This window comes from Cynocephalus volans, chromosome 10 (assembly GCF_027409185.1).
Source record: "Cynocephalus volans isolate mCynVol1 chromosome 10, mCynVol1.pri, whole genome shotgun sequence".
Classification (NCBI taxonomy): Eukaryota; Metazoa; Chordata; class Mammalia; order Dermoptera; family Cynocephalidae; genus Cynocephalus; species Cynocephalus volans.
This window is the reverse complement of record NC_084469.1, coordinates 110,022,366-110,050,224: the sequence shown is the minus strand read 5'-3', so window position 1 is coordinate 110,050,224 and position 27,859 is coordinate 110,022,366. Positions and strand designations below refer to the sequence as shown.

General features: G+C 35.2%; 1 protein-coding gene across 1 annotated transcript; it reads left to right on the top strand.

Moving 5' to 3' along the window:
- The first annotated feature begins 1,393 nt into the window (after nucleotides 1-1,393).
- LOC134387674 (ankyrin repeat domain-containing protein 26-like) lies at nucleotides 1,394-26,729 on the top strand. The gene is made up of 12 exons (XM_063110071.1): nucleotides 1,394-1,450; nucleotides 2,270-2,430; nucleotides 7,515-7,682; nucleotides 9,051-9,084; nucleotides 9,376-9,517; nucleotides 15,631-15,841; nucleotides 17,134-17,314; nucleotides 17,885-18,025; nucleotides 19,471-20,418; nucleotides 21,846-21,992; nucleotides 25,682-25,969; nucleotides 26,508-26,729. The coding sequence occupies exons 1-12, from the start codon at nucleotides 1,394-1,396 to the stop codon at nucleotides 26,727-26,729; spliced, it is 2,700 nt and encodes an 899-aa protein (XP_062966141.1).
- The last annotated feature ends 1,130 nt before the right edge of the window (nucleotides 26,730-27,859 follow it).

Genomic DNA, 27,859 nt, shown 5'->3' with positions numbered 1-27,859 from the left:
CTAGCTTTTAGGGTTTGTGATGAAAAGTCTGATGTTAGCCTGATTGGGGCTCCCTTATAGGTGATTTGATGCAGCTTTCAAGATACTCTCTTTGTCTTTGAGTTTTGCCAATTTGACTATAACATGTCTTGGAGAAGACCTTTTTGGGTTGACTACGTTTGGAGATCGTTGAGCTTCCTGGATCTGAAGATCTGTGATTTTTCCTATACCTGGGAAGTTTTCTGTCACTATTTTGTTGAATATGTTTTCAATGCAAACTCCTTTTTCCTCCCCTTCTGGAATACCCATGACTCGGATATTTGAGCGCTTAAGGTCGTCTGATATCTCTCTCAGATTTTCTTCAATGCCTTTGATTCTTTTTTCTTTATTTTTGTCTGCTTGTGTTATTTCAAACAGCCCATCTTCAAGTTCAGATGTTCTCTCTTCAACTTCCACAAGCCTGTTGGTTAAACTCTCCATTGTGTTTTTTATTTCACTGAATAACTTCTTCAGTTCGCAAGTTCTGCTACATTTTTTTTCAGGACATTGATTTCCTTGTACATTTCCTCTTTCAGGTCCTGTATACTTTTCCTCATTTCATCATGATGTCTAGCTGAGTTCTCTTGTATCTCATTCATTTTCCTTAGAATTATCACTCGAAATTCCTTGTCAGTCATTTCAATGGCTTCTTGTTCTATAGGATCTAGAGCTTGAGATTTATTATCTTTTGGTGCTGTACTTTCTTGATTTTTCGTATTTCTGGTATCTTTTCTTTGATGTTTATTCATTGTGGCAGGAGGTTTCACAGTCCACAGGTTTGACACTACTGACTGACTAAGATGTTGCTGTGGTTGCCAATTTGGTATGGCTACCTCAGTGACTCCCTGTTCCCTGCGCTCTGGCCTGGGCTGCTGGGATGCACCGAGGCACCACAGAGCGTGTGGTCTCTGCAGCACTTCCCCTTCCCCTGCCAGACGACTCCCTGCTCTGTGTGCACTGGGCTGGGCTGGGAATGAAGCCAGGTGGTGCCTCTCAGCTGGCTCCATTGTGTGCCTGTATCTAACCTCCCTTTTTAAGTCTCAGTTCAGGCATTATCTCTAGAAAAGCCATTCTTGATACCCTTTATTTATATACTTTATACCCAGTGCCTAGCAAGGAGCAGGAACTCAACAAATAATAATTGAGTGAAATAAATGAAGACTGTTTATACAATTATGATTTAAAATATTGTCTTCTACAGTCTAGGAGCAAAGGGGATAGACATGTAAAGGAATAATTTATAGTTCAGGTGGTAATGATATTGTAGAAAAATGGATAAAGTGCCCTAAGGAGAGAGACACCTGTTTATCTGGGGAAAGCTATGTAGTATTTTTTAACTAAATATATAGGTTTTTCAGCAGAACAAGACTTTAGAATGACAGCAGACAAAGAGCAAGAAAGGCTTGATGGAAATGAAAATAAGCAGCCACAGGTAAGTAAATATTTAAATTTCTGGCTGAGTTTTGTTTGCTTTGCTTTAGTGATATAGCATAGTCCAAATGAAATTACCTTTGGCTAGCCTTTTAGAATCAGTAAATTACAATTGATTATTTAATCTTTAACGTAAAAAAATTTTTTTAACTAGTTTTAAAATTTTAAATATTCTTGGAATCTATAGTAACTTCTATCTAAATTTTATCCTTGGAAGTAAGGCAAACATTTTTGTCAATATTGTTTGGTCTTCCATTTTTATAATCTCCTTACATGTTAAAGAAGGTAACATCACGTACTGATTTATATCATGAAGCAGTTGAAACTGTAAACAAAATAAATGTTATGGCCACTGAGTTGGATTCATGTTGAGGAGCAGTCACCCCCAGTGTTTCAAAATTTTCATATTGCTGATCACTAAAACCAAGGTTAAAGATTTATTCTGCCTTGTGGTTTCTAATTGAGTTCCGTGTCTACCTTCAGAGAGAGTATGGGGCCATAAAATCAATTCAACTGCTTGTTAAGAGAATCATACCTTCCAGAATGGGTGTGTGTTAGAGCACGAACAATAATTTTCTAACCTATTTCATTTCCTTGGAGGAATTTTGGAAAATCCTGTTTCTTTCATTCAAACAGAAATGAAGCAGAATTTACAAACATTTCAATGACCTGTAATGATAAAATTAAAGTAAGCACAAAAATGTTTTATTGACTGAAATCATGACAAACTGAATCAAGTGATAAAATTAATAAAAACATAAAGGTCTTTTTATTGAATAAAGTAATGGCAATTATCTTTAGTAAGTAACTTTCCTTAAAGGTTGATGAAGAAAAGAAGCACAAAAGTAATGAAACAAAAATATCAGAAAACCTATGTGATGGTGCTGCTGCTGCTACTGATAATGGATTAATTCAACAAAGAAAGAATGGGAGAACTGATCACCAGCAATTTCCCATCGAGGAGAATGAAAAGTGTGATAGGTAAGCCTATGGCAATTTTAAGGGTAGATAATTATGATTGTTTTATTAAACTAATTCTTCGTTATTTTTTTTTATTATACATACACATGGGGTACAACGTTGATTTTCAACAACTGTGTAGAACGTGTGGTGGTTAGATTGGTATAGTTAGCTTATTCATCATTACAATATGCAATCATTCTTTGTGTCCACTGAGCAATATTTGAGCTAATATTCATCATTAACAAATTTTATACTTTTACTAGGGGTAGCCTACCTTGCTTGGTAATGAGAAAAATGCAAATTAAGCAGCAATGAGTTACCATTTTTTTATATTCACGGTGATACATACTTTATTAAAAAACAACAACCAGCAAATGTGAGGAAAAAGACTTTTCATACAGTATTGGTAAATGAAATTGGTAAATCCTTTTTGAAGGGTAATTTAGTAGCATGTATCAAAATTTCAAATACAGTACATCATCCCTGTATCCTAACAGCTTCACTTATGAGCCTAGATCCTACAGGAAAACACCACTTGTGGAAACACATACACACACATGTTACAGGCATTTATTATATATTATATATAAAATGCAATAGGTCTGTATATGTAATATATATAGGGTACATAATGTATGTATGTTAAGGCTATTTATTATACCATTGTTGTACCAAAAAGTTGGACATACTCCAAATACCCATCAATAAGGAAGTAAATTGTCATACCCTTAAAGTAATAGAGTATGCAGCCATTTAAGAAAAAATAAGATCTATAGTGTACTCATTATTCCACAATTAAAGTATATTTAAAGCATTTAGTGTGATGATGCATCTCAAGCAAATTTTGTTAGTATAGTTGTAGTAACTGCTGAGTTTTAAAAGGAAACTACATGCTTCACTGACCCTCCACCTTTTTACCAACATAATTGCTAGTTATTGGATTCTCGTTTTTTGTTCCCAATGCATAAGTGTTCCAGTATTGGACAGTCAATCTGAATGTTGCAAAGGGACTGCACATGGGGTCCATACTCCATATAAACATTTCACTGTATTGGGTAAAACCTACTAAAACACATCAAAAGATATTTGATCTACTAAACCAGGGATTGGCAAACTTTTTCTGTCAAGAGGCAGATAATAAATATTTTATGGTTTGTGGACCATAAGGTCTCTGTTCTTACAGTCTGTAATATTTCATAGAGAATAAGTTATATAGACATGGATGTGTTCTAATAAAACTTTATTTACAATAACAGACAGTGGGCTGACTTTGCTCTACAGGCACTAGTTTGCTGACCCCTGTGCTATACCCATGGTGCTGCTAATGCAGTAAATCTTTTTAAAGATACCCTGCATGCATAGCATTGTCCTTCCTTTTTAAAGATAAGACATTTCTCTACACACGACACTATATGTTTCAACAAGTGACCTCATATTATACAATTTACAAAAATTCAATTTATGAAACATTTATTTTCTGCCTTTCTCCCTTATATAGAATTCAGTATTTTAATACGACTACTTTGTGTATTTGACTAGTATAAAATATCCTAGAGTTAGATGATTTTTATTGAGCAAGAAATACTGCCCTTGAAACTTTTAATTCTTTCTGTGGTCTGTCTTTATAAGCATGAGCAAAATGATAATCACCTTATATAATTTATATAATATACAACTAGGATATTTTCAAGCGTACAAACATACTACATAATCATTATGCAAGGATTGAAAATACAGTTAAACAAGGAGAAAATTACTTCTGTGATCGTGTCAGGTCACTATGATGTCCTTGAAAGAAATGTCTCTACTCACTGACTCACTTTTCCTTCCATTCACTCTTGCACTCACTCCAGTAATTTTCACTCACACCACTCTTCCAAAATTGTTTTTCTTGAAGTTACCAGTGATTTTCACTTTAATAAATCTAGGCATAACTTCTTAGATCTCATTTTGCTTCACCTGTCAGCAATCTTTGGCCCAATGGAAAACTCTGCCAAAACACTTTCTTCACTTGGCTTTGAGGATATCAGTCGCTCACCTGGTTTCCCCCTACCTTTGTAGTCCATCCATCCGAGTCTGCTTATGTCTCCTCATCTTCCACCTTTTACACATCGAAGTTTCCCAGGGCTCATTCTTTGATTTTCTTTGTCATGATGTTTACTACCTTGTATGTGCTGTTGATTTCCAAATTTATAATTCCAGATCTTTCTTTTTAATTCCAGACCTATATATCAGACTGCCTACTTGACATCTCTCTTTGGTTAGCAACTGGGTATTACAAACATAACAGGTCCAAAACTTAGCTACTGATGTTCTTCTTCATCCGTGCCCCTCATGTAGTCTTTCTGCTTGAGTTAATGGCAGCTCTTCCAGTTTCTCTGTAAAAACCTTGGTATCATCCTTGACTCATCCCTCCTTCCTCCACCTCACGTCTAATCTGTCAGCAAATCTGGTAAGGTCGACCTTCAAAATATATCCAGAAGGCAGTCACAGCTTGCATGTGCAAGCCAGCATTGTCTGCTGTCTAGATGAGCATAACAGGCTTCTGAGTGGTTGTCCTGTTTCTTTTTTAATCCTCTTTCCATCAATTCTTTATGTAGCAGACCTACTAAAATGTAAGTCAGATGCTGTCATTTCTCTGCTCAAAGCCTTCTTCTTGCCTCCCATTTCACCCAGAGTACATGCATAGTCTTCCTAATATGTACAGGGCAACACATGATCTGACCTCTGTCCTCTCTCTCTGGCTGAAGCTTCTCTTTTTCTATCCCTTTCACTCTGCTCTAGTCACCCTGAATTTGTTACTACTTTTTAAACACCCCAGGTGTACCTCAGTACTTGGCAGTTCACTCTACCTGGAATGCTTTTGCCTCACATCTCCTCCTGGCTTGCTCCTTCCATTCCTTTAGTTTTTTACTTAAAATCCACTTTCTCAGCAAGACCTTTTCTGGCCTTTCTAAGATTTCCACCCCCACCCCCACCCCTACAACACATGCAAATGTTCTCTCCTGCTTCTGCTTTTCTCCCCTCACATACTGTGTGTCTTACCTCCCTGTGGTGTTTGTTGTTATTGTGTGCTCACTTCACTCAGGAGTAGGGTTTCCATTGTTACTGCTGTGTCCTCGGTACCTAGAAAAAGGCCTCGCATAGAAGCAGCTACTCAGTAAGTGTTTATTAGACAAGTGAATGGAGTTTACCCCTGGGTGTGTTGTTTTGAACACTAGACTTGATCTGACTTAAACAAAAGTTTGACATTAGTCCGTTCTGACCGTTCTGTATCTAGCAATTCCATGCATTGTTTAGATTCCTGTGGTTCTTTCTAATAAGCTATATTCTCTATATTAATGCTTTTCCATTTCAGGTGAAAGGCCTGATATTGGGGTTACTCACTTTATTCTTTTACTGGTATTGATGATAGTTTTAGTTGTGATAAAATGATCAAAGGAATTGCCAACTTCATTTACTTTTATTAAGAAAAATAAAATATAAGGTTGGTAAATTAATGAACTTAAAACATTGTTGCCAAAGCATTATGAGCCTTCAATATCTGATTGAAAACGACAGAATTTCTTGCTTTTTATAGTAAGAGACAGCTATGGTGGTCAGGCACTGGCTCTTCTGACAGCAGCTTGCTGATCTCGTATGGGGTTTGGGGCAGAGCGGAGTAGAAGGATCGGCACTTGCAGAGGCATAAGTGGGTTCACATCATCCGTAGCAACACGGTCATCAGAGTGAGTGAGACTGTTGCTTGATTGGTTGGCACCGGGAGGCTTGCCTATTATAGTGAGTTTGTTTCTGATTGGCTATCTTATAGAAAGATGAGGCTGACACTGGTTGGTTGATGAGTGAGGCCAGTGGTCACTGATTGATTGGATAGATTTAAAACTGGTCCTGGTTGGCTATTTGTTACCATGGCTACAGGGCAGTTCTTTCCTAAGTCTGTGGCAACTTTGAGTTTTTTGTTTAAAAGTTGCCTCCCATCAACTGTGTTCAAAATGAAAAATATTTTTGTATTCTAGACTTGTTGATGTACTTTTTGAAGATTGGGTCAAGAGAAAATGTTCACTAATTGCTTGCTTGCAGGAAAACCTCCCCTTTTTTAGGTGCTTAGTCTTAACTAGAAGAGTTATGTACATAACTTTGTTTTAGTAAGTAATTGCTGGTTTTGTTTTTGTTTCTGATACTTTTGGGAGCTTATGCTCAAATCCTAACATAATAATCTCCAGTGGGAAATTTCGGTCTCTTTGTAAATTTTTGTAGGTATATGATAATGATATTTTATGTTTGTGTTTATTCGATAAAAAAGTAATTACAATTTTCTATTGGTAAATCCAACTTTTTATGTTAGGATTAGATACTAGGCTAAAATTGTACTAAAGTTACCAAATCATTTTATTTCCAAACAAAATCATAACTAATCAGAATAATGCTGTTTTTGAAAAATATATAGTTGGAGATGGATATTTTGAAAGTAAGATGCTTCCCTGATTTCTTCTTTCGTGTGTTATGTGCCTCATGCTATTTTTAAAACTTCATTTAAATTAAACATTATTTAGAAACAAAACCAAAAATGTAGCACGCTTCTAGTTATTACTAGTTTTACTCCTTGTTATTACTCCGTGTTATAGTCATTGCTTTTAGGCAGATAGCTCATTTGTTAGTGCAGCATTCAAGTTTAGTGGAGCATTCATCTCTCAATATTTACTTCTGTGTATTTTACTCTTTCCCTCTCAAGTTCCTAGGAAACACCTTGAGTCCATGTGCCTTGTTCCATTCTATTCTCTATGTAGAATGGTTTTCTCTTGCTTTTGTGTGTGGTAAACTCCTCTTTTATATTTTATCTTTTCTGTAAAGCCATTGTTATCCTCACATAACTTTATGTGTATCTCATATATCACATTGTATCATAATTATATATTTGCCTATTTTTTGAAGCAGGGACTATACATTTCCTATAAGTAGTTGGTATTTCATGACTGTTTTGTGAATTAATAAATGAATTAAGATGGCAAAGAGTTGGAATTTTACCGAAAAGATGTTTTTTATTCTTGGTCAGTAGAATTATTAGAAAACTTTGGCTTTTTTATGGAATTTTTTAAAAGTAGAAGTCCTGCCTTGCATATGATGGAAGGAAAGAAAAATGAAAATGAAAAATGGACCTCAAAAGAATCTGTGATTACACCAACATTTGAGAAGGCTGATTCACTAACTGGTGGTCCACTACAAGTGAATGTTAACAGCTGTTTAGGTAAAATAGATCAGGACGATGGAAGGTAAAGTCTATACATTATTTATTTTTCTGTGAAGGAATGTTAACAGTGTTCACTATTTTTGTAAATAAGCCAGGATATTGTAATCTGTAGGCCAAAGCAAGAGAATACTCAGCTTTATCACTGCTGGTGAAAGGTTGGTTAAGATGAAGATAAGTGAGTTTAAGAAGGAGCAGTTCCAATAAATGGTCACTGTGGATGCCGGACTGTATTGGATAAGTGTAGACAGCTCATTAGTGAAAGTTTACTGTGAAAGGCAATAGAGGAAGAGTTGATAAGTGAAGAATAATGTGGGGATCAAGGGAGTTTTCTTTTAATTTTAAAAGGGAAGTTTTAGAGTATGTTTGTATGTCATTAGAAATGATCTAGTACAGAAAGACATGTTTATTAAATTTAATTTTGTTTGCATTTCTAAGTACTAGAAAGCTTGAGGAATTTTCTTTTAAGTATGTATAGTAAACTAATTGTCCTTAGACCTACTATTCATATACAGTTTATGATAAGAGGTCATTGATTCATAACTGGTTCAGAAATGGAATATTCTAATGTAATTGAACATGCACATGGTAACCTAGTAGTTAAACTATCATACATAGATTATTAAAATTATGAAATAAGAAAGATATAAATAGTCCCTACTGAGTAGAATTTAATCCTTTCTTGATGACTGTGTATTATTACAGTACCTTTGACAGGATCATCACGAATAGCCGTGATTTTGTGCGGTACTCTAAAATATCAAGTGTACTAACTTAGCCATTGTTTAGATTCTGGGGAAAATGGGAGGATTTTATTTATATACAATAGAAAGATAAACTATTGTCAATTACAGATTATTACTGTTGGATTATAAAGTTCTAAAGTAGGCTCATGTTTCTCTGTACCAACAGTGTCATTGACATGCATTGTGTGTCCAAGAAGTTTTTGCTGAGTGCATGAATACACAGTTGAATAGATAAATTCCTTAAGTAATGTTTCCAAATAAGATTTAGTGGCAGTAAAAGCTTGTTTTTATTGAAAATGACAATAATGGAAAAAATAAAAAAATTAGAAAACCTGGCATTTTTCTTTCTGTCAAATAATGCAAGTAACATTATGTGTTTCCTTTTGTTTTGACTGAGAGAAGCTGGATCTAGATTTAATTTTTTGTCATGGTATTATTAGTAGTTTTTTTTCTTTGTCCTTTAATGTTACTCTTTCTATTTTAGTTTAATCCTCTCTGTAGAAAATAAATGTTTTTTACATTAACTGTTAACTTTGTAAATGGGAGAAATAAATTAAAGTAGCCGAGATTTTGTATATAAATCAATGCTTTTAGAAATTTTTTGTATTTCACTGTTTATGCCTGAAAGTAATTGTGTGTTTTTTTAGGCCTGCAAAGAAAACATCGAAGGAAAAGAACAAGGTATCATAAAAAATAAATTATTAAAAGAATTTTTTTTGTTGAAAAAATATTATAAAAGGTAAAGTGGGAAAATAGAGAATTTTTTGTTGTAAAGACATTACTTTGAAAAAGCGATTAAGAAACTGTAGCCATTGATGGAGGTATTTTTTTTTTTTTTGACACAAATCAGTTCTTTTAAAAAGTACTTGTGTTTTGCTCATATACAAAGCTAGATAATTACTGCTTCCATACATTTAGTATGTGCTCTAAATGTTTTGAGGACATTTTGAAGTAGTATCATTTATTTTACAGGTCAAAAAACAAACAAATTCTGTAGATGACCTTGATAAATTAACCCATTCATCTGAAACAGCCTCCGAGCACCGTGAGTTGCCTTACTCTGACTCCAAGAAGTCTAAGTTGGTAATCAAACAACTTGGAATGGATTGCAAAGGTAGGATGACTGGATAAATATAAGGCCTTGTAATGTACACTGCAGTAATCTATACACTTAGCACTGTACCATAGAGCACTGATGTGCCATAGTGCTGTTCATCTCAGAAATATGCTCTATATTAAAATAGAATGAGAACTATTGTATATTGTACACTATATACAACTATTGTATATTGTCAACCACAGCACTGTGATCATTCCCACTGTACCTTTGTCAGTGTGAATGGCTCTCCCACTCTTACTGTGGATTTTGCTTCTCTCCAATGCCTTTACCCAAGGTCAGGTTACCATTTTCTCCCACCTGGAATACTGCTGTAACCTTAGAACTGTTTCCTGTGCTACCCTACCTCTTGCAACGAGGGTCTGCTCTGCAACCATAATTATAAGTTCCCTAAAATTCACAGTTTATCATACCTCCTTGCTTCAAACTGAGCTGTCACTTCTCATTGCTATAAGGTTGAAGATCTCCATCCTCTAGCTTTATCCTGCATCACATTTTAACCTTCTTTTTCTGTGTCCCTGTCATTGTCTTAGATGTTTGTTCCTGCAGTAGAGCTTTTTGTTTTCAGTAGCTTCAGAGAGGTAGATATAAGATAAACTGCACATACATAAAGTGTACAATTTGGTAAGTTTCGACATATGTATAGACACGAGAAACCATCACCATTATTAAGATAGTAAACATTCTATCATCCACAAAAGTCTCCTCATGTTCCTTATTAAGAAATGGCCAAATTGTTTTCCAAAGTATTTGTTGCATTTTCCATTCTCATCAGCAGTGTATGAAAGCTCCAATTCCTCTATCTTCACAAACACTTAGTATTGTTAGGGGTTTTTTTGTTTTTTGTTTTTTGTTTTAATTTTAGTCTAACGGGTGTGTATTGTGACTATCACTATGGTTTTAATGTGCATTACCCTAATGACTAATCATGTTGAACATCTTTTCTTATGTTTGTCATCTGTATTTCTTCTTTGATGAACTGTCTTTGTCAGTCTTTGCCATTTTATAAATTAGGTTGTTTGGTTTTTTATTTGTTGAGTTTTAAGAATTCTGTTTATGTTCTGGATACCATTCCTTTATCAGCTAGACTTTTTGCAAAGATTTTTTCCAGTTTCTGGCTTGACCTTTTATTCTCTTAATCATATCTTTTGAAGAGCAGAAGTTTTTAGTCTTGATGAAGTCCAATTTACCTGCTCATTAAATTATAGATTGTGCTTTTTGTGTCATGTCTAAGAAGGTTTTGCCTAGCATAAGGTCACAATATTTTTCTCCTATGCTTTCTTCCCCAATTTTTATAGCTCTAGGCTTACATTTAGATCTATGACCCATTTTTAGTTCATTTTTGTATCGTGTGTGAGGTATGGATTCAAGTTCATTTTTTAGATATGAATATTTAATTATTTCAGCACCATGTGTTGGAAAGTCTTTCCTTTCTCCACTGCATTTATTGCCATTGTGCCTCTGTCACAAATAAGTTGGCCGTCTATGCAAGTGTCTATTTCTGGACTCTCTATTGTGTTCCAGTGATCAATTAGGCATTCTTTGTTCAGTATCGTGCCATTTTGATTATTACAGGTTTATAATAGTTTCTTGAAATCAAAACTCCAGTTTTGTCCCTTTTGGTGATTCAGTTTTTCACCACTGCATATGTTAGCTGTAGGTTTATTATGTATGCTCTTTATCACGTTGAAGCTGTTTCCTTGTATTCCTGGGATGCTGAGAGTGTTTTCCTCAGGAATGAATGTTGGATTTTGCCAAATGCCTGTGTCTACTGAGGTGATCATATGGTTCTCCTCTTTTAGTTTGTTAATGTGGTGAATAACATTAATTGATTTTTGCATATTAACCCAATCCTGAATTCCTGAGATAAACCCCATTTAGTCATGATATATCATTCTTTTCATACTTTGTTGGACCCAGTTTGCTAAAGTTTTGTTCTGAATTTCTTTAAAGATTTTTTTTGTTTTTCTAGAGCAGTTTTGGGTTCAATGCAAAATTGAGAGGAAGGTACAGAGATTTCCAGTATAACTCATGCCCCTACACATGCATAGACCCTGCTCCATTGTCAGTATCCCTCACCAGAGTGACACAATTGTTACAATTGATGAACCACCGTTAATACATCATCACGTGAAGTCCATAGTTTTCATTAGGGTTCACTCTTGCTATTGTATATTCTATGGGTTTGGACAAAGGTATAATGACAGGTATTCATCATTATAGTGTCACATGTGGTATGCCCTAAAAATCCTCTGTTGCTCCATCTATTCCCCCCTACTCTTCTCTCCCCAACTACTGGCAACCACTGATCTTTTTTTTACCATTGCCATAGTTTTGCCTCTTCCAGAATATCATGTTGTTGGAATCGTACAGTATGTAGCCTTTTCGGATTGGCTTCTTGCACTCGGTAATATGCATTTAAGGTTCCTTCGTGTCTTTTCATGGCATGATAGCTCATTTCTTTTTAGTGTTGAATAATGTTTCATTGTATGGATGTGCCATGGTTTATTTATCCATGCATTTATTGGAGGATATTTTGGTTGCTTCAAAATTGGTGGTTCTCCATGCTCATGCAAGTTTTCTTTATTGTAATATGTTTGTTTGGTGTTGGTTCAGCCTAATGCTAGCATTATAGAATGAGTTGGAGTGTATTCCTTCTCTTTATTTTTTTTGGAAGAGCTTGTGTAGAAATGTCTTATTTTCTCCTAAAATGTTTGATAGAACTCAGCACTGCAGCTATCTCAGTTTTCTTCGTGGGAATGTTTTTAACTACAACTTTGTTTTCTTGTATAAGAATAGGGCTATTCAGGTTATCTATTCCTTCTTGATTGTGCTTTAGTCATTTCTGTCTTTGAAGGAATTTGTCCATTTTATCTAAGTTTTTATGTTTATTCACAGAAAGCTTATAGTTTTACTTATTATTCTTTTAACACCTGTAGAATTCATGGTAATATCACATTATACATTTCCAATACTTGTAATTTCTACCTTTTTTTCTCCTTATCAGCCTGGCTAAATAGAAGTTTATCAATTTGATTAATTTCTTCTAAGTGTTTGGTTTCATTGATTTTCCCTGTCAGTTTTCTATTTTTGGTTTCATTGATTTATTTTTTGCTGTTGTCATAGTTCATTCAGACTGCTATAATGAAATACCATAGACTGGGCAGCTTATAACCAACAGAGATTTATTTCTCAGTTATGGATGGGGAAGTCCAAAATGAAGGCATCAACAGATTTGTTATCTGGTGAGGTCCTGCCTCCTTGTTCATTGATGGCCTTCTTTTCCCTATGTCCCCAGATGGTAGAAGGATTGAATGAACCCTCTGGAGTCTCTTTGAGAAGCCCATTTCTGAGGGTTCCACCTTCGTGACCTAATCATTTCCCAAAGTCCCCACCTCCTAATATCATCAACTCTGTGATTAGATTTTAGCATGTGAACTTCAGGGAGACACAGACATTCAGAACATAGTGGAAGTTTATTTCCTTTCTTCTACCCTCTCTGAGTTTAACTTGCTTTCTTTTTTTCTAGTTTTTAAAGGTGAAAGTGAAGGTCATTAATTAGAGACTCTTCTAATATAGACATTCATGCTAAAAATGTTTATTTATGTACTTCTGTAGCTGCATTCCTCAAATTCTGATATGTCGTATTGTCGTTTTCATTCAGTTCAAGATACTTTCTAATTTCTCTTTTCATCACCTCTTTGACCCAGAGTTATTTAAATGTGCACTGCTTATTTTCCAAATATTTGAGTATTTTCCAGAGGTATTTGGGGCATTGATTTCTTATCTGATTTCTTTGTGGTCAGGGAACATACTTTGCATGACTTAAATCCTTTTGACTTAAAGCTTTTATTAAGATTTATGGTATGGCCTAGAATGGTGCCTATTTCGGTAATATTGTATGGATACTTGGGAAAAATGGTATTGTTCAAGTCTGCTGTATTTATGCTGATTTCCTGCCTACTTCTTCCATCACTTATTGAGTATGGGGTATTGAAATGTCACACTAGTGATTCTGTCTTTCTTTTTGCAGTTTGATCAATTTTTGCCTTAATAGTTTTGGAGCTGTTAAGTTCATAAATATTTAGGATTGTTATGACTTGTTGATTAATTGAACTTGGTATCACTAAAAAATGGCTTGTTTATTGCTGGTAACATTTTTCTGCTATGAAATCTTCTTTGACATTAGTATAGCCACTCCTGTTGAGCCTTCTTTTGTCAAGTGCTAGCACAGCATATCTTTTTCATCCTTTCAACCAGTTTGTCTTTACATTTAAAGTACTTTTCTTATAGGTAGCATATAGTTAGTTGGGTCTTGCTTTTTTATCTAGTCTGACAATCTGTCTTTTATTAAAGTTTTTAGACCATTTTCTTTAAATGTGATTATTGATATATTTAGGTTTGTCTGTCATCATTCTGTTTGATTTTTTAGTTTCTGCTCTTCTTTGTTCCCCTTTTCTTCTTTTTCTGCTTTTTATATTAATCAAATAATTTTTATGATGCAGTTCTGTCTCTCTTTTGGCTTATTAGCTATAACCGTTTATTTTGCTATCTTAATGGTTGCTTTAGGATATAGTATATGATTTTGACATCACTATCCACCTTTAAGTAACATTATACCACATCATATATGGTGTAAGAAAATTACAACACTATATTTTCATATTTTCTCTGCAAGCTATATCTTTCCTGTGGGATTGTAGTTTTCATTAAGTGTAAAAAGTTTTTGGCCATTCTTTCTTCGATTTTTTTTTTTTTTTTTTTCTGTTTCTCTTCCTGCTTCTTTGGGGACTTATTAATTAGCTGCTTGAAGTTTTCTCACTGACGCCTCAAATTGATGAATTTTTTCTTTTGTGATTTCTAATCTGTATTCATTCTGATGCATCCAGTATAGTTTTCATCTCTGACAGTGTAAATTACATCTCTATAAGTGCAGCTTGTTTATTTAAAAAATATTTTTTATGCCTCTACTTAACTTCTTGAGTCTTATTTTGGGATACAGTTGAGTTACTTGTAAGTGACTTGATTCTTTCTGGTGTTGATTTTGTGATGTGTTAGTTGCATCAGGACAGTGCTCAGCCTAGAGCTAATTTCTCACTACTGTCCTGTGAATTTTGAGTTTTTCTAGCTTGTCTTATGGGAATAGACACTCTTCCTGGCACTGCATGGACACTATAGGAATGATTATCTCTAATCTTTTTAGATAACTTTTTAATCAGTCTCGGGTGGATTTCTTGCACTATTCATTACTCTGCCAAGTACCCAAGGTGGGCTTTCTGCAAATCCCCGGGGTTGTTTCTCTGTACAGGTCTCCTCTCTCAAGTGTTCTGTCCTGTGATTTCTAACTGCCTTGGTTTTTCCACACTCTCACCTTCATCACCTCAACTCAGGAAGTCTGGTAGACTCTGCCTCAGTGCTTTGGTCCTTTCTTTCTGTTTCATGGCCTGGAAAGTCTGTCAAGGCAGGAAGTGAGGATGTTCATAAGGCTTACTCCATTTTTTCATGTCTGTTGGGGATTGTTGTCTTCATTGCCTGAACTCCACTATCTCAAAAATTGTTTAATGTCTTTTGGAAGACAGCTAAGCTAACCACTATACCAACAATGCTGTTTAATACACTTTGTCTCTTTAGTTTGGGGTTATTTTAGATAGGAAGTAGATCAGTATCTGTTACTTCATCTTGGCTGGAAGCACCCTGTGATGGAGCTTCAGCATGCAGCGTAGACTGGCTGGACTGCTCTTCACCCCCTTTGCTTACCTGCTTCCTGCTCATCCTTTCTCAGTGCAGCCATCACTTCCTCAGGAAATCTGCCCTGGGCCCAGTGCCCATTAAGTTCTCTTATGTGATTATAGATCTCCGTTTGTTTACAGCTTCTCTTTGAAGCATAATTGCCGTTCTATTTGTCTTTTTTCTCCACTAGACTTGAAGCTAAACAAGAGCATGAGCCTTGTCTGTTTTATCTGCAGAGCTTAGTGTAATGTCTTCCACATTGTGGGCACTCAATAAATATTTTTTCAGTGTATGAATGAGTGAATGTGAAAATGCACACTCTTTTATGTACAAAAAGTACTCATAGATTTTATTTCTATAATGTTTTCTCCCTGGTACAGATTCTATGAGCCTACTGAAAATGCAGGATGCAGTTTTTTCAGATGAAAGAGCAATAGAACTTAAAAATAATGATTGTGAACTAAGAAGAAAAGTTAAAAAAATTGAAAATAAAATTAGTGGACTACAAAAGGGACTATCAGAAAAAAAAGAAATGAAGCGACAATTACAGCATGAAAAAGTGCAATGGGAAGAAGAACACTGCGATTTGAGGTGTGAAATCCTACTTTTCAAGAATTGTTTGAACTTATTTACTTGATATAAGATATACAGGAGATGTCTTATAATTGCTGTTTTACATTTGGGGATTTAGGAGAAAACTTGTTCGTCTTGTGGCATGTAAAATTCTTAGAAATAATATAACAAGTTCTTAATTATGAATACTTCTAATAATTAAATGAATATTCTTTCAAGTTATTGTAATGGTCATATGGAAGTACATCTTATACAAATCTCTTTATTTAACAAATTGAATATTGGATTTCTTATACTATAATTAATGCTGAAAGGAACATCTCAGATATAAATCACTTTATACATATTTACTTTGCCTAAATTTTTTAATGCAGAGTTATTTGGTTAAAGAACAGGAAATTTTTAAAAAGTTCTTTGATCAATATTTCTAAATTATTCTCAAGAAAATTTGTTAATTTATAATTCCACCAACACAGTATTAAATGGCCATTTTTGTCAACCTAGATAATGTCTTAGGAAATTTGTATAATTTTATTCTTAACCTGAATAGAATAGAAAGTAAAGTGGAAAGTGATTACTGATTATTTTATTCAACATCTCTCTCTCATACCTTGATAAAATTAACTCAGAGTTCTATGTTGAAAGCACATATTACTGCCTATTGTACAATTCAATATTAGATTCTGGCCTGTTTCAAAAAGGATTTTTAAATTGTTTGTGAAATACATAATAATCAACAAGAAAAGTTGAAAGTGTTCCAAAAAAGAAACATATAAAGTGTGGTGTAACAGACTCATTAGCCTAGTCTTGGATTAAAATAATCTGCACATATATGTTGTGGGAAAGATATCTGAGATTCTCTCTTACACTGTAAGTGATTTTTAGGAATATCTGTAATATTTCAAGAAGATGAAATTTTATTTCTAATGAATTTATAAACTTCTTTTTAATTAGTTAACTCTCAATTATCTGTTCTGAGGAGTAATTATGACTAATTATATGTGAGAAAAAGTTAGTTTTCAACTCATAACTTCACCGAATGATTTCAAAAATAATTTTTCATAATATTTCCCAAAGTTATTAATAACAGAAATTTACCAATTGACAGCATGTTCGTTCATCACTCCCTTTTAAGTATATCTGTCCTTTGGAAGATATTAAAGTGAGACTTTAAATATGTGAGAACTAGAAAGGAAAAATATTCAAAAACATAGAAATTTTATAAGGATAATAACCCAACATATGAAGAGCCAGATCTCAAAATGAAGTCATTTTCAGACAAAGTTTAAGATGAGTATGTTTAACTGCAGATTTCCCATAAAACAAGAAAAAGAAAAGAGAAGAGATACTGACATGCCACGTGACAAACTTAGAGAGCCGTTACAAAGAACAGAAGAGCTGTGCAGTGAAGACGCTGCAGTGAGACGACTCGAAGTGACTCTGAGGACAGGAGATGCGGAACTGAGGGCTGCCAGAGACAATGTGGATGAGGTAAATTAATCTGTGATAAAAATTTTTATTTTTAATTTTGTTTCCTCAATATTATAACATTTGTTTATTTTGATATATATTACTTAAGTTTAAAATAAACCAAAAATATTATCTTATCCTAAAAATGGTCTGTGACTATTTATTGTAAATTATTTATTGTAAAATTATGTGCTATTATAAATCTTGGCATCTAAAAGATGCTCAGTATTTGTTTTCTGAATGAAATAATGAAAAGTAAGTTGAGTTCAATCACTAACATAAATGCTAATTTAGGCATTTTTATGTTAAAATACGTATTTTAACTAACTAAATAACTAGCTAAATAACTAGTTTATTTAACTTTATTTCACAATACTCTGCTTTTTTTTGAGCACTGTTTTTACTCTCACAAATTTAGGTGTCATTTATGCCATTAAAATTTGAGTAACCCATGTGAGGTAAAAGTCCTTGTGCTTTCATAGGCTGTTTCCTTTCAACAGTTTTTTTAAAAAAGGTTCTGCTCTTAATTAGGCTTTTAGAATTTTTTCCCCCATGGTATGAGACCAAAAACTTACTGAAGTGTACCTCCAGCTTGTAGAAGAGCAAAGTGACATCCAGAGGCAACTTTCTCAAGAACAGAATGCCGGAGTCTTACAAGATGGGATTCCGACCAGGCACCTGTGCGAAATACAAGAGGAGCTAGAAATGGCCGAAAAGAAAAGGAATGATGAGGTATTTTCTTCAGTAGTTTTCAAATATATGTGTGTGTGTGTGTGTTTGTATGTATATGTATTTAAAACCAATTACATGCATCATGGAAAGTTTAGAGGAGTTTTAAATCATATATGCACATATATATTCTGGGGGCGGGGGTGGGGTTGGCCTTTTTGGCTCATTGGAGAAAGTAGTGTTCTTAAGTGAACTCCACTTGTCTGCCACAGTCAAGTAGTGACATTCGCAGTGGCCTTATCCAAAAGAGAGGCTCTTAATAATTTCCAAAGAAACTGATAATCCTTTCATGCCTGAAAACCCTTGCTACTAACGGGAGATGTTCTAATTTGGGGCAGCCATTTCATCCTCCTGATATATTAATGAAGAGGTTAGTTTATTACTTGCACTCGTAGGGAAGAGGAAAAGTACAGTCAGTGCAGAGATCACATTTTGGATGTGATTCTCCCCATTATTGAGAAGAGTAACAGTTTGCTCCAAGTGGTATCCTGTTTCAGGACAAAGAGCTTTTGGAAACAATGATATATACCATTATATATACTTCATGATAACTTACTGATACGTTTTTGGTTCCTAGGAAGATAAGATAGTCCGATATATTTTCCCTTATTTCACGTGGATGACTATTTCGAACATTATGAAGAGAAAACAAAACTTATTGCGTCAGCAAATAATCTGGTTTTCTAAGAAGAACTCTATAAATGGTACCTTACTTACCATTAGAGTTTTGAAATCCATGACCTCTTCTGTATTTATTTGTTTATACTGTGGAAGTAGCTGCGGCTTGGTGGAAGCACAAGTAGAGTCAGACGCCCTGGGGAAAACCCTGTAGCTCGCTTACATTGTGAGCTTCTCCTTCTCAGCATTGAGATAACTAAATGTTTTCATTGGTGTATGTAGAAGTGCTGAGTACAATGCCCAGATTTGTCACTTATCAATAAATGTGATTCTAATGACTGGCTGTAGGAGGGTATTCCAAATGTCATGGAAAAAGAGCATTGAAAGATAATATGAATCTTTCCATGAACTTTTTGAAGTACCCTCATGTATATATTTGCATCTGGGTGTGTGTGAGTGTGTGTGTATCTGCCTAGATATTAGAGTGTAAATCCTAATTTTTAATGTGGTCAAATCAATTAATCTTTTATGTCTTGCGTTTGTTATAATTCAGAAAAAGGCTTTCTAATTCTGAGATTCTTGAAAATTCTCTCATGGGTTCTTTTTTACTTCCAAGGCTTCATTATCTTCAGTTAAAGTTTTGAACTTTTGGGATTTTATGCTTCTATAAATAAGTTTTGAGGTTTGGATCCATCTTTTCTTCCAGTTGGTCATCCACTTATTGCAACCCTTTCATCCTATAAATGTACAGGTTGTTTTTTAATTTCAAGGAAAATCGTGATATGTCATTTTATTTGGTGCTAGCTGAAAGTCTTCTTTGTTTTACTCAGGTTTCTGATAGTCATCAAAAAGATCTGTTGCATAAAAATCACATGTTGCAGGATGAACTTGCCATGCTAAGACTGGAAAGAGACAGAATAAAAAATCAATTTCAGGAGAAAGAAAAGAAATATTTCAAGGACATTGGAATTATACAAAGAAAGAATGAATACCTTCAAAAGATGATAAAATGGAATGAGGAAACATCCACAAAAGCAATATCCCAGTATAGTGGACAGCTTAATGTTCTGACAGCTGAGAATACAATGCTAAATTCTAAACTGGAAGATGAAAAACAAAACAATGAAAGACTGGAAACAGACATTGAATCATACCGTTCTAGACTGGCTGCTGCTATCCGAGATCGTGATCAAAGTCAGACATCTAGAAGGGAACGAGAACTTGCTTTCCAGAGAGCAAGTGATGAGAGGTTTCATATACAGGAAAAAATGAATTTTAAAATATCTGTCCTAAAAGATAAGAATGAATTTCTTTCTCGGCAAATTTCTAAAGCTGAAAGTAAAACTGATAGCCTAGAAATTGAGCTTCATCGCATAAGAGATGCTCTCAGAGAAAATGCTTTGGTCTTAGAAGGTATACAAAGAGACCTAAGCCAAATACAGTGTAAAATGAAGGAAATTGAATACTTGTATCAAAATGAACAAAGCAAAGTGAATAAATGCACTGGAAATCAGGAATCTGTAGAGGAGAGATTATCTCAACTACAACGTGAAAATTGTTTTCTTCGACAGCAACTGAATGAGGCTCGCAACAAAGCTGATCATGAAGCAAAGATAGTAATTAATTTCCAATGCCAATGTTGTGATACTGTAAGAACACTTCAAGTTCAGAGTGAAAAATCAAGTCTTATACTGGAAAAGAGAAGCGAGGAGTACATCAATGAATGTAATGATTTAGAAGAAAACCTACATCAGCATGAAAATGAGGAAAAAATAGAAGTAAGTATGAAGAAAGATATGTATTTTTCAGACTTGCTGAAACTAAATTCAAAGTTATATTTGATCATGGCTAAATGTTGAACCTAACTGAATGTAAAAAATAATAGATTATAAATGTATTTGCTGTATTGGCTTAGAAACATTTCTTGTTTCCAGCAAATAAAAGTTAGACCTGAGAGATGCTTTACTTTGAGTAAAGATATTGTGTCACCTATAAAATGTTGTGAGATTAAGTTACAAACTGCTAATAGATATAGACATATTAGTAATGAAATCTTAACCTGCTCAAAATAATTTTAATGTCTTTGAGTTGTCATATTTTAACACCACGATGAAGCAGATAAATAGAAATGCCTCTACCTAAAATGAGTATTTGGAAATGAATATTCAACTGAGTGGGTTACCTTGACTGTTCATTCCAGATTTCCCAGATGAACTGAAGTGTAGATACTGTATGTCATACTACTTTTCCTTCAGTAGCTTTTGATATATGTTTAGTTGGTATAATTTTATTTTTATCATGTCAATTTGACTTAAATCTGGAAATATTATAGTCTCAAATTTTGTATTCTTAGGACCTCTAAATTCTTTAAGGGTATCTACTTTTCATTAAATCATAACTTGGGACCAGTGTGGTGAATTTTAGCAAAACCGTGTTTGATTTCTTCCTCCCACTGGTATTTATAATTTACTTTGAACATTTTTAGAAAGAATTTGCTCATTGTTTTCATTTCAATTACTATCATATTCAATTGCTATCATTTGGATATAACTTTGTCCAGTACAAAGATAATTGCAGCTATCTGTGATGTATTATTTTTTGGCATTGGATCCCCATTTTCAGACAACTGAGGGGTTGTGGGATTCATGTGTAGCAGGAATAGAGTGAGTAGGGGGGAGAGTCGTAGGAGCTGAGGTCAGGGAAGGAGGGAGGGGCCAGGTTCTTAAAAATCATAGGAATTTCACTTGTATTCTGAGATAAAAATCTATTGGTAGGGTTTGAACATAGGATTGAATATGTGAGGAACTCTGAAGTTGATTTGAGCCTCTAATAAAAAAGAGGGCCAATGTTCCACATTGTAAAATTTACCATCACCAGAGTCCCACCCACATAGCCATTTCTTTTTGAGATGGTCAGTGCTTCGTGACCTCTTCAGTAGGTCATGAAGTATTGCAGATTCATTGGGGTTGAAATGCAGAGCGGGCTGAACCTGTTGTCTAAGTAACATAACACTGATCAGGCAGAAGACAGCACCTTCTGTGTCCTTAACTGAATTCAGTAATAAACAGGAATGTGTACACATGAGGAATAGAGAGTGCACTGGTGTATGTGTTGATATTTTTCCAAGTTTACATGTTAGAGTTAAAATATTGTTACCATTATTTGATAATAAGGAGATTTATGAAATCAGTGACAGAAATATCAGGTAGCTGTAAGACCAGTTCAGCACAAAATGGCTGATACCCTAAAAAAACCTATGTCGGAGGCTTCCCTGGAGGTTACATCATGTTATCACATTAATTCAGAAAATGAGACACAAGATTTAAAGAAAGTATGTCAAATCCGAAGTCAGGTACATAAGAAGTTTAACATGCCAACACTTATAGTTGGTTTAATAATATAAAGTGTTTTAGGATACAGAGGACAGCTTTCTTTTTATTTTCATTATAATTAATGTTATAACAATTTTTTTATCTTTATCCCATCCTTATTTCTTAAAGTCTGACTTACATTCTTACCATTTTTAAAATAATTACACAGATTTTAAAAAATATTTAAGCTTAAGAAAACAGAATTATGCATCATGCCTCAGAAAACTTGAAAAACTTTTTTTCTGTTACACTGTATTTTTCAGGGATGTCTTTATTGCTGTGGTGAGGCAAAACAAACTAAATCAGAGTATGATGTATAATGGAATGTTCTAGAAAATTGTCATTTCTTATCCTCACTTTTGTGAATGAAGAAGTTCTGTACGTAATTTCATGGATTTCAGGAAAACTTATACAGAAAGGCCATTAACACTTTTCTCAAAAATGATAACATTTGGGCTGAGCCCGTGGCGCACTCGGGAGAGTGCGGCGCTGGGAGCGCAGCGACACTCCCGCCGCGGGTTCGGATCCTACATAGGAATGGCCAGTGCACTCACTGGCTGAGTGCCGGTCACGAAAAAGACAAAAAAAAAAACCAAAAAAAAGTGATAACGTTTTAGGTTAATTTCCACACTATTTGAAAAGTTAGGCATTACTTTTATTTTCCATTCATTTTAGACATATTGTAAAATTAAAGAAATATTCACATCGTGTATAATATGTATATCCAAAATAGAGAATTAAGACAACTTTCTTGAGATGTATTTCATGTGCTGTACAGTTCACCCACTTAAAGTGTGCCATTCAGTGTCTCTTGTATATTCAGAGGTGTATAACCCACACCACAACATCACCCTGATAGGAAACCCTGCGCTGGACCACCTAGGCTTTCCTTACGGTCTGAGCTTCCTCTGAGCATGGGGGCTGGGCTGCAAGGGCAAGCAGTCTAAGATCGAGAGCCTTTTCTACCCTAGTGTCAGAGGTCACAAGGCATCACTTTGACCACATTCTATTCATTAGAGACAACTCACTAAAGTTGGCCCATACTCTACCTTTTTTATGGGATGAATATCAAAGAGAGTATGGATGTGTTTTAAAATGAGCACAATCTACCCTCTGGCCACAATTGTTTTAAAAAAGATATTTCTCCCACTTGAAAAATACACTCATTCCTACTCAATATCCCCTACAATGTTCATCATCGGGCTCAGGCTTGAAGTGCAAGATCATACCATCTTTATCAGGTCCACATGGGGATGAGGTACCTGGATTTTGGTTTCTACGGTATAGCCCCTTGAGTACAGTTCCTCTGAATATCAACTTAAGGACTGAAGGGACACATTGTCTACCATCCACATACTCACCATTCTGCTAAACTGTGAAAGACTCTCCCATTCAACAGTGGGGAAACGTGAGGCCCACAGGAGACACTGGCCTATAGCAATTCTGAAACCCACCCTGATGCATTCTGCCACTTGGTCTTGAACATGGGATTGATTCTCTATGGCTCTTGGCCAGACACTCCGGGTGCTTTGTTCTACCATTTTCATTGGAAATGGACTGTGTTTGCACCTGAGCAGTTTTCTCAGCCTGCTTCCTCCTTGTTGACTGAAGGTCCAAAAAGCCTCTCCATTTTTACTGTTTTGGTCTCTTTTACTCCAAGCTAACAAGCAGTGTTTTTGCTACTTCAATTCTCTTAAAAACTATGAGCCTCCTGTGAATTTTATGGGGGTTCATGCCAGTAGAAAAGCCACTGTCACAAATCTTTTTGAGATAAACTCTTCACCTTGGACTTCCTGTGAAGCAGTAAAAGGACAATAATGCCTATAAGATTCTCACACCCTTAAGATCCTTCAGGGAATTTGAGGCACCCATCACCAGCTTTTGGAGGACTTAACAAAGGGTTTTACAGTCATGGTCTTGGCTTCAACTATAGACCGTGTTTTCTTGGCAGCACAATGGATTTGATCTTCTCCCAGCAGACACTTATTTTAGCATTATTTGGCAATTTGACACGTGGAGAGGCTGCACATGACAAACATATTGGAACCCAGTAAGTCCTGGTTTCTTTATATTTAAGAGTCTTTATTTAGCTTCTCTCACATCAGTTTTACTTTTGGCCTCTTTGTAGTAACAGTTGCTTTCTTCCTGGCCTCAGTTTCATTTTCTTCACTGGCATTGAAACCCTTCTAGTCAGCCTCTTCCAGGGCCATCAGGCTCCCACAAACAGTCCTTTTGAAGCCCGTTTGGTTTTCATTCTTACTGTTCTCTAGGTCTTTTCAGCTTCCACCAGCTCCTGGTCTAGAGGCCTCCTACATGTTTCATTTGTGTTTTGGCCGGGGTGGGGGTTGTTTTTTTGGTTTTTTAATGGCAGTGTGCCATTTTTATTATTAGTATCTGTGCCAGTTGTTTATTGCTGACAATATACTACCTCCAAATTCAGTGGCTCCGAACAATATTTGTATTATTCAGAAGCCTGCGGTTTAGGCTAGGCTTAGTGGGGTCATTTTATTTCTTGTCTACTTGGCATCAGCTGGGGTAACTTGAAGCTGGTGAATAGAATCTTCCAGTGGCTTCTTTGTTCACAGTTGTTTATTGGCAGTTCAAGCTTACTTTTGGCTGGGACTTAAGCTGTGGGCAGTTAGCTGCAGCACCTACCTGAGGGTTCATCTTGTGGCCTGGGCTTCCTCACAGTATGGTGGCTGGATACTAAGGTGAGCTTCCATAGAGAGGGATAGTCATGGGGACACTGTCACATTCTCTAATTTTGCCATAGAAGTCCCACAGCAGTTATACAATATTATGTTCACTAGAAACCAATTACTAAGGTCACACTAAGCACATATTCAGGAGAGGAAATTTCATGGTAGAAATGTCAAAGATTTTATGAACATGCTTTAAAACCACGAGTCTACTGACCTTTTCTTAATTATTACATTTAAAGGAACATAGTTCTTGCTAACTCAGTACCACTGAAATTCCAGCAAGTTATTGTTGTATTTACATGCTCCCTTATTTTGTGGCAAGAGGCAAAGGATTACAATATGGAGCTAATTGAATTAAAGCATTTTTATTCCAAAAATGTGTGGATCATGTCCCAAAATAGTATACTAAGAGATATGCTTGCTACTTAACCCTCAGAGTTATTATGTAATCCTTTGAATACCGTTCAAATGAGCATAAAACACTTGGAGTTCAGAAAATGGCTTTGGTATTAGAACTTATATTTACAAGTTTTATTAATTAGAGTCTCATTTTCAAAGTCTCATTCCGGGAATTATTTTTTGACTCAGGCCTAAATAACTTGATATAATGTCCCTAAAACTTCTTTAGTAGTTACGGAGGGTAAAAATGGGGAGTAGGGATAAAAGACTTTCTACTAAGGTGATTTAGAATCATTTTACGGAGGAAATACATGAAATAATCACAGAAAAATAAAAGTGTATAATCAAGTGCAAATGGGTGGACAATTCGATGAGATTGAGGAATATGTTTGCCCGGCTTGGTTCTTGATTTTCTGAGTAATTCAAGGTCCACATTCTAGGAATCTATTTACAGTATAGAGAACATTTCATTGCAAGTGACTTTATTTCAAAAATTGTTATTGGGTTTGAGTTAGACTGTCCTCAGCCTACTTCCTTTATTACCAAACCATATTATTTCATTCCTGCAGGTTGATGATCTTAGAGCACAACTGGAAGCTACATCCTCAGAATGTCTACGTCTGGATGAAAAGAGTCAATTTCAACAGGAGTTACTATCTATGAAAGCAGGACTAAAGAAATGGGAAGAACTAGAGAAGGAGAAAAAGAAGTTGGAACAAGAAGTAGTAAACCTCATAAGCCATATGGAAATGAACATGGTAGAACGTAGTGAAGTGGAGCAGTATGAACGGGAGCTTAAAGAAAGAGCAAGACAGGAGATATTAAAAAAATTAGAAGAAGTCAATCTGTTTTTACAGGTTAGTTTAATTATCTGTAATGTGCCTTAATTCATTTCACTGCAAATAATACTTTGGATATATACACTGTATGTGTTTGCCCTACTTCCCTTATAGCTGTTAGTTTTATAGATTTCTAGGGGGGTGGCTTGTGTTTTTCTCTGTAAATAATTCAGTGTCCATCATTATTATGAAATTGATCTTGATTTTTAAGAACTGTTGCCCTAAAACTGACTTTTAGGAGGAAAATAAAACATTGTGATTTATAAATTACACTCTTGAATTATTCTTAAGTTACATTGTTCAACTTTTAAAATTGTAAGTTGATTCTATTATTCTTTGAATTATCAGGTTACATGAATTAACACAAGAATGGTTCATCTTCTTTTATAATTCAGATTTAATTAGGTTGAGATTGATGATAAATATTTTAAACTTTAGCTTCTTTCTCACATATTTAAAATTGCTCTCTGAATCACTGATTCACATATAAAAGAAACAAATACATAATGTTTATTCAGATTATCATTATCTTTCAAATGTATCCCATTCACTTTAGGAACAAGCAGCATCTCAGGAATACTTAGAAATGTTAAGAGAGGGTGATCAGGATTTAATAAAACATCAGATGGAACTCAGAATTAAAGATCTGGAATTTGAACTCTTCAAAATGAAAAATTCTCAAGATGATTCTCGTGAGACAGAATTGGTAAAATATAAGCAACTCTATAAAGAAGCACGAGAAGCCAGAATATCAGTGTCAAATAAATTATGCAAGTAAGTCAAAACATAAAATCAAAGACAAATTAAGCTCGTTAATTTGCCTCTAAAATGTAATTTTTACTGAGACAGATTCATGAAATTCCTGGAAAGAGAAAGACAATAGAATTTTGGCAAATGATGTTAATAAATTCCTTTTAAAAATGTTACTTTGGGCTGCCTGGTTAACTCAGTTGGTTAGAACACAGCCCAGTAACACCAAGGTCAAGGGTTCAGATCCCCATACTGGCCAGCCACCAAAATAAATAAATAAATAAATAAATAAATAAATAAATAATAACTAAAATGTTCAGAGGTTTCTGCCTCCTCTCCTTTTTTAAGTTTTACATAGCCGTATTTTTTTTCCCTTAATATATTCTGAAATGCTAGCTTTTCAGCTAAGTATTTTTGAAGCTTTACAATTTAGATAGTGATATTGTTATGAAATTGCTTGTCATCATTCCCCTAAATAGAAATATTAATGTTTAACATTTTTTGTGTGGAAAATTACACTTTAAGTTCGAAGGGTCAAGCACTACTTACTCGCAGCACTTTCTGACCCTTGGGTAAATTAACTTTTGTAGATTGTGACCTTTGGTGTTACCACTAGAGGACACTTTAAGACAAAACTGTTCTTTACTGACTTCTTTTTTTCTCTGACCGGTAAGGGGATCCCATCCCAACCCTCTGCACGGTGTGGTCTGCACCACGCTCAGCCAGTGAGCACACCGGCCATCCCTGTATAGGATCCGAACCGCGGCCTCGGCGCTCCCAGCACCGCACTCTCCTGAGTGAGCCACGGGGTCGGCCCTTTACTGACTTTTCAGTCTACATAAAGGCATGCTTGTGAAACAGGGGAAGATGAACAGAGATGAAGGGAAGTAGAACTCACAAAGTGCCTAAAACTGACACCTTGGTCAGCCCGATGTGTTGTGTGGAAGACAGAAAAGGCAGGTCCCACCTCTATGCCTTGGTACCCATGTTAGGAGCTAATTTGCCTTTGCAGCTGTGTCAGTTCATGGTGATGGCCAGTCAGCTAGCTCATACTCCCCTAGAGCTTTTTCCTCTGAATCCTTCCTCAGTGCCAGATGCTTCATTTCTCCCAGGTAAGGGTTGAAATGTACAAGGGTGGTGAAAGCAAATGCTTGAAAA

Excerpts from the sequence above, each read along its gene's own strand:
- LOC134387674 (XM_063110071.1), top strand. The coding sequence starts at position 1,394 with ATGACAGCAGACAAAGAGCAAGAAAGGCTTGATGGAAATGAAAATAAG. Across the intron at positions 1,451-2,269 it reads ATGAAAATAAGCAGCCACAG|GTTGATGAAGAAAAGAAGCA; the intron begins GTAAGTAAATAT and ends CTTTCCTTAAAG. Across the intron at positions 9,085-9,375 it reads CATCGAAGGAAAAGAACAAG|GTCAAAAAACAAACAAATTC; the intron begins GTATCATAAAAA and ends TTTATTTTACAG.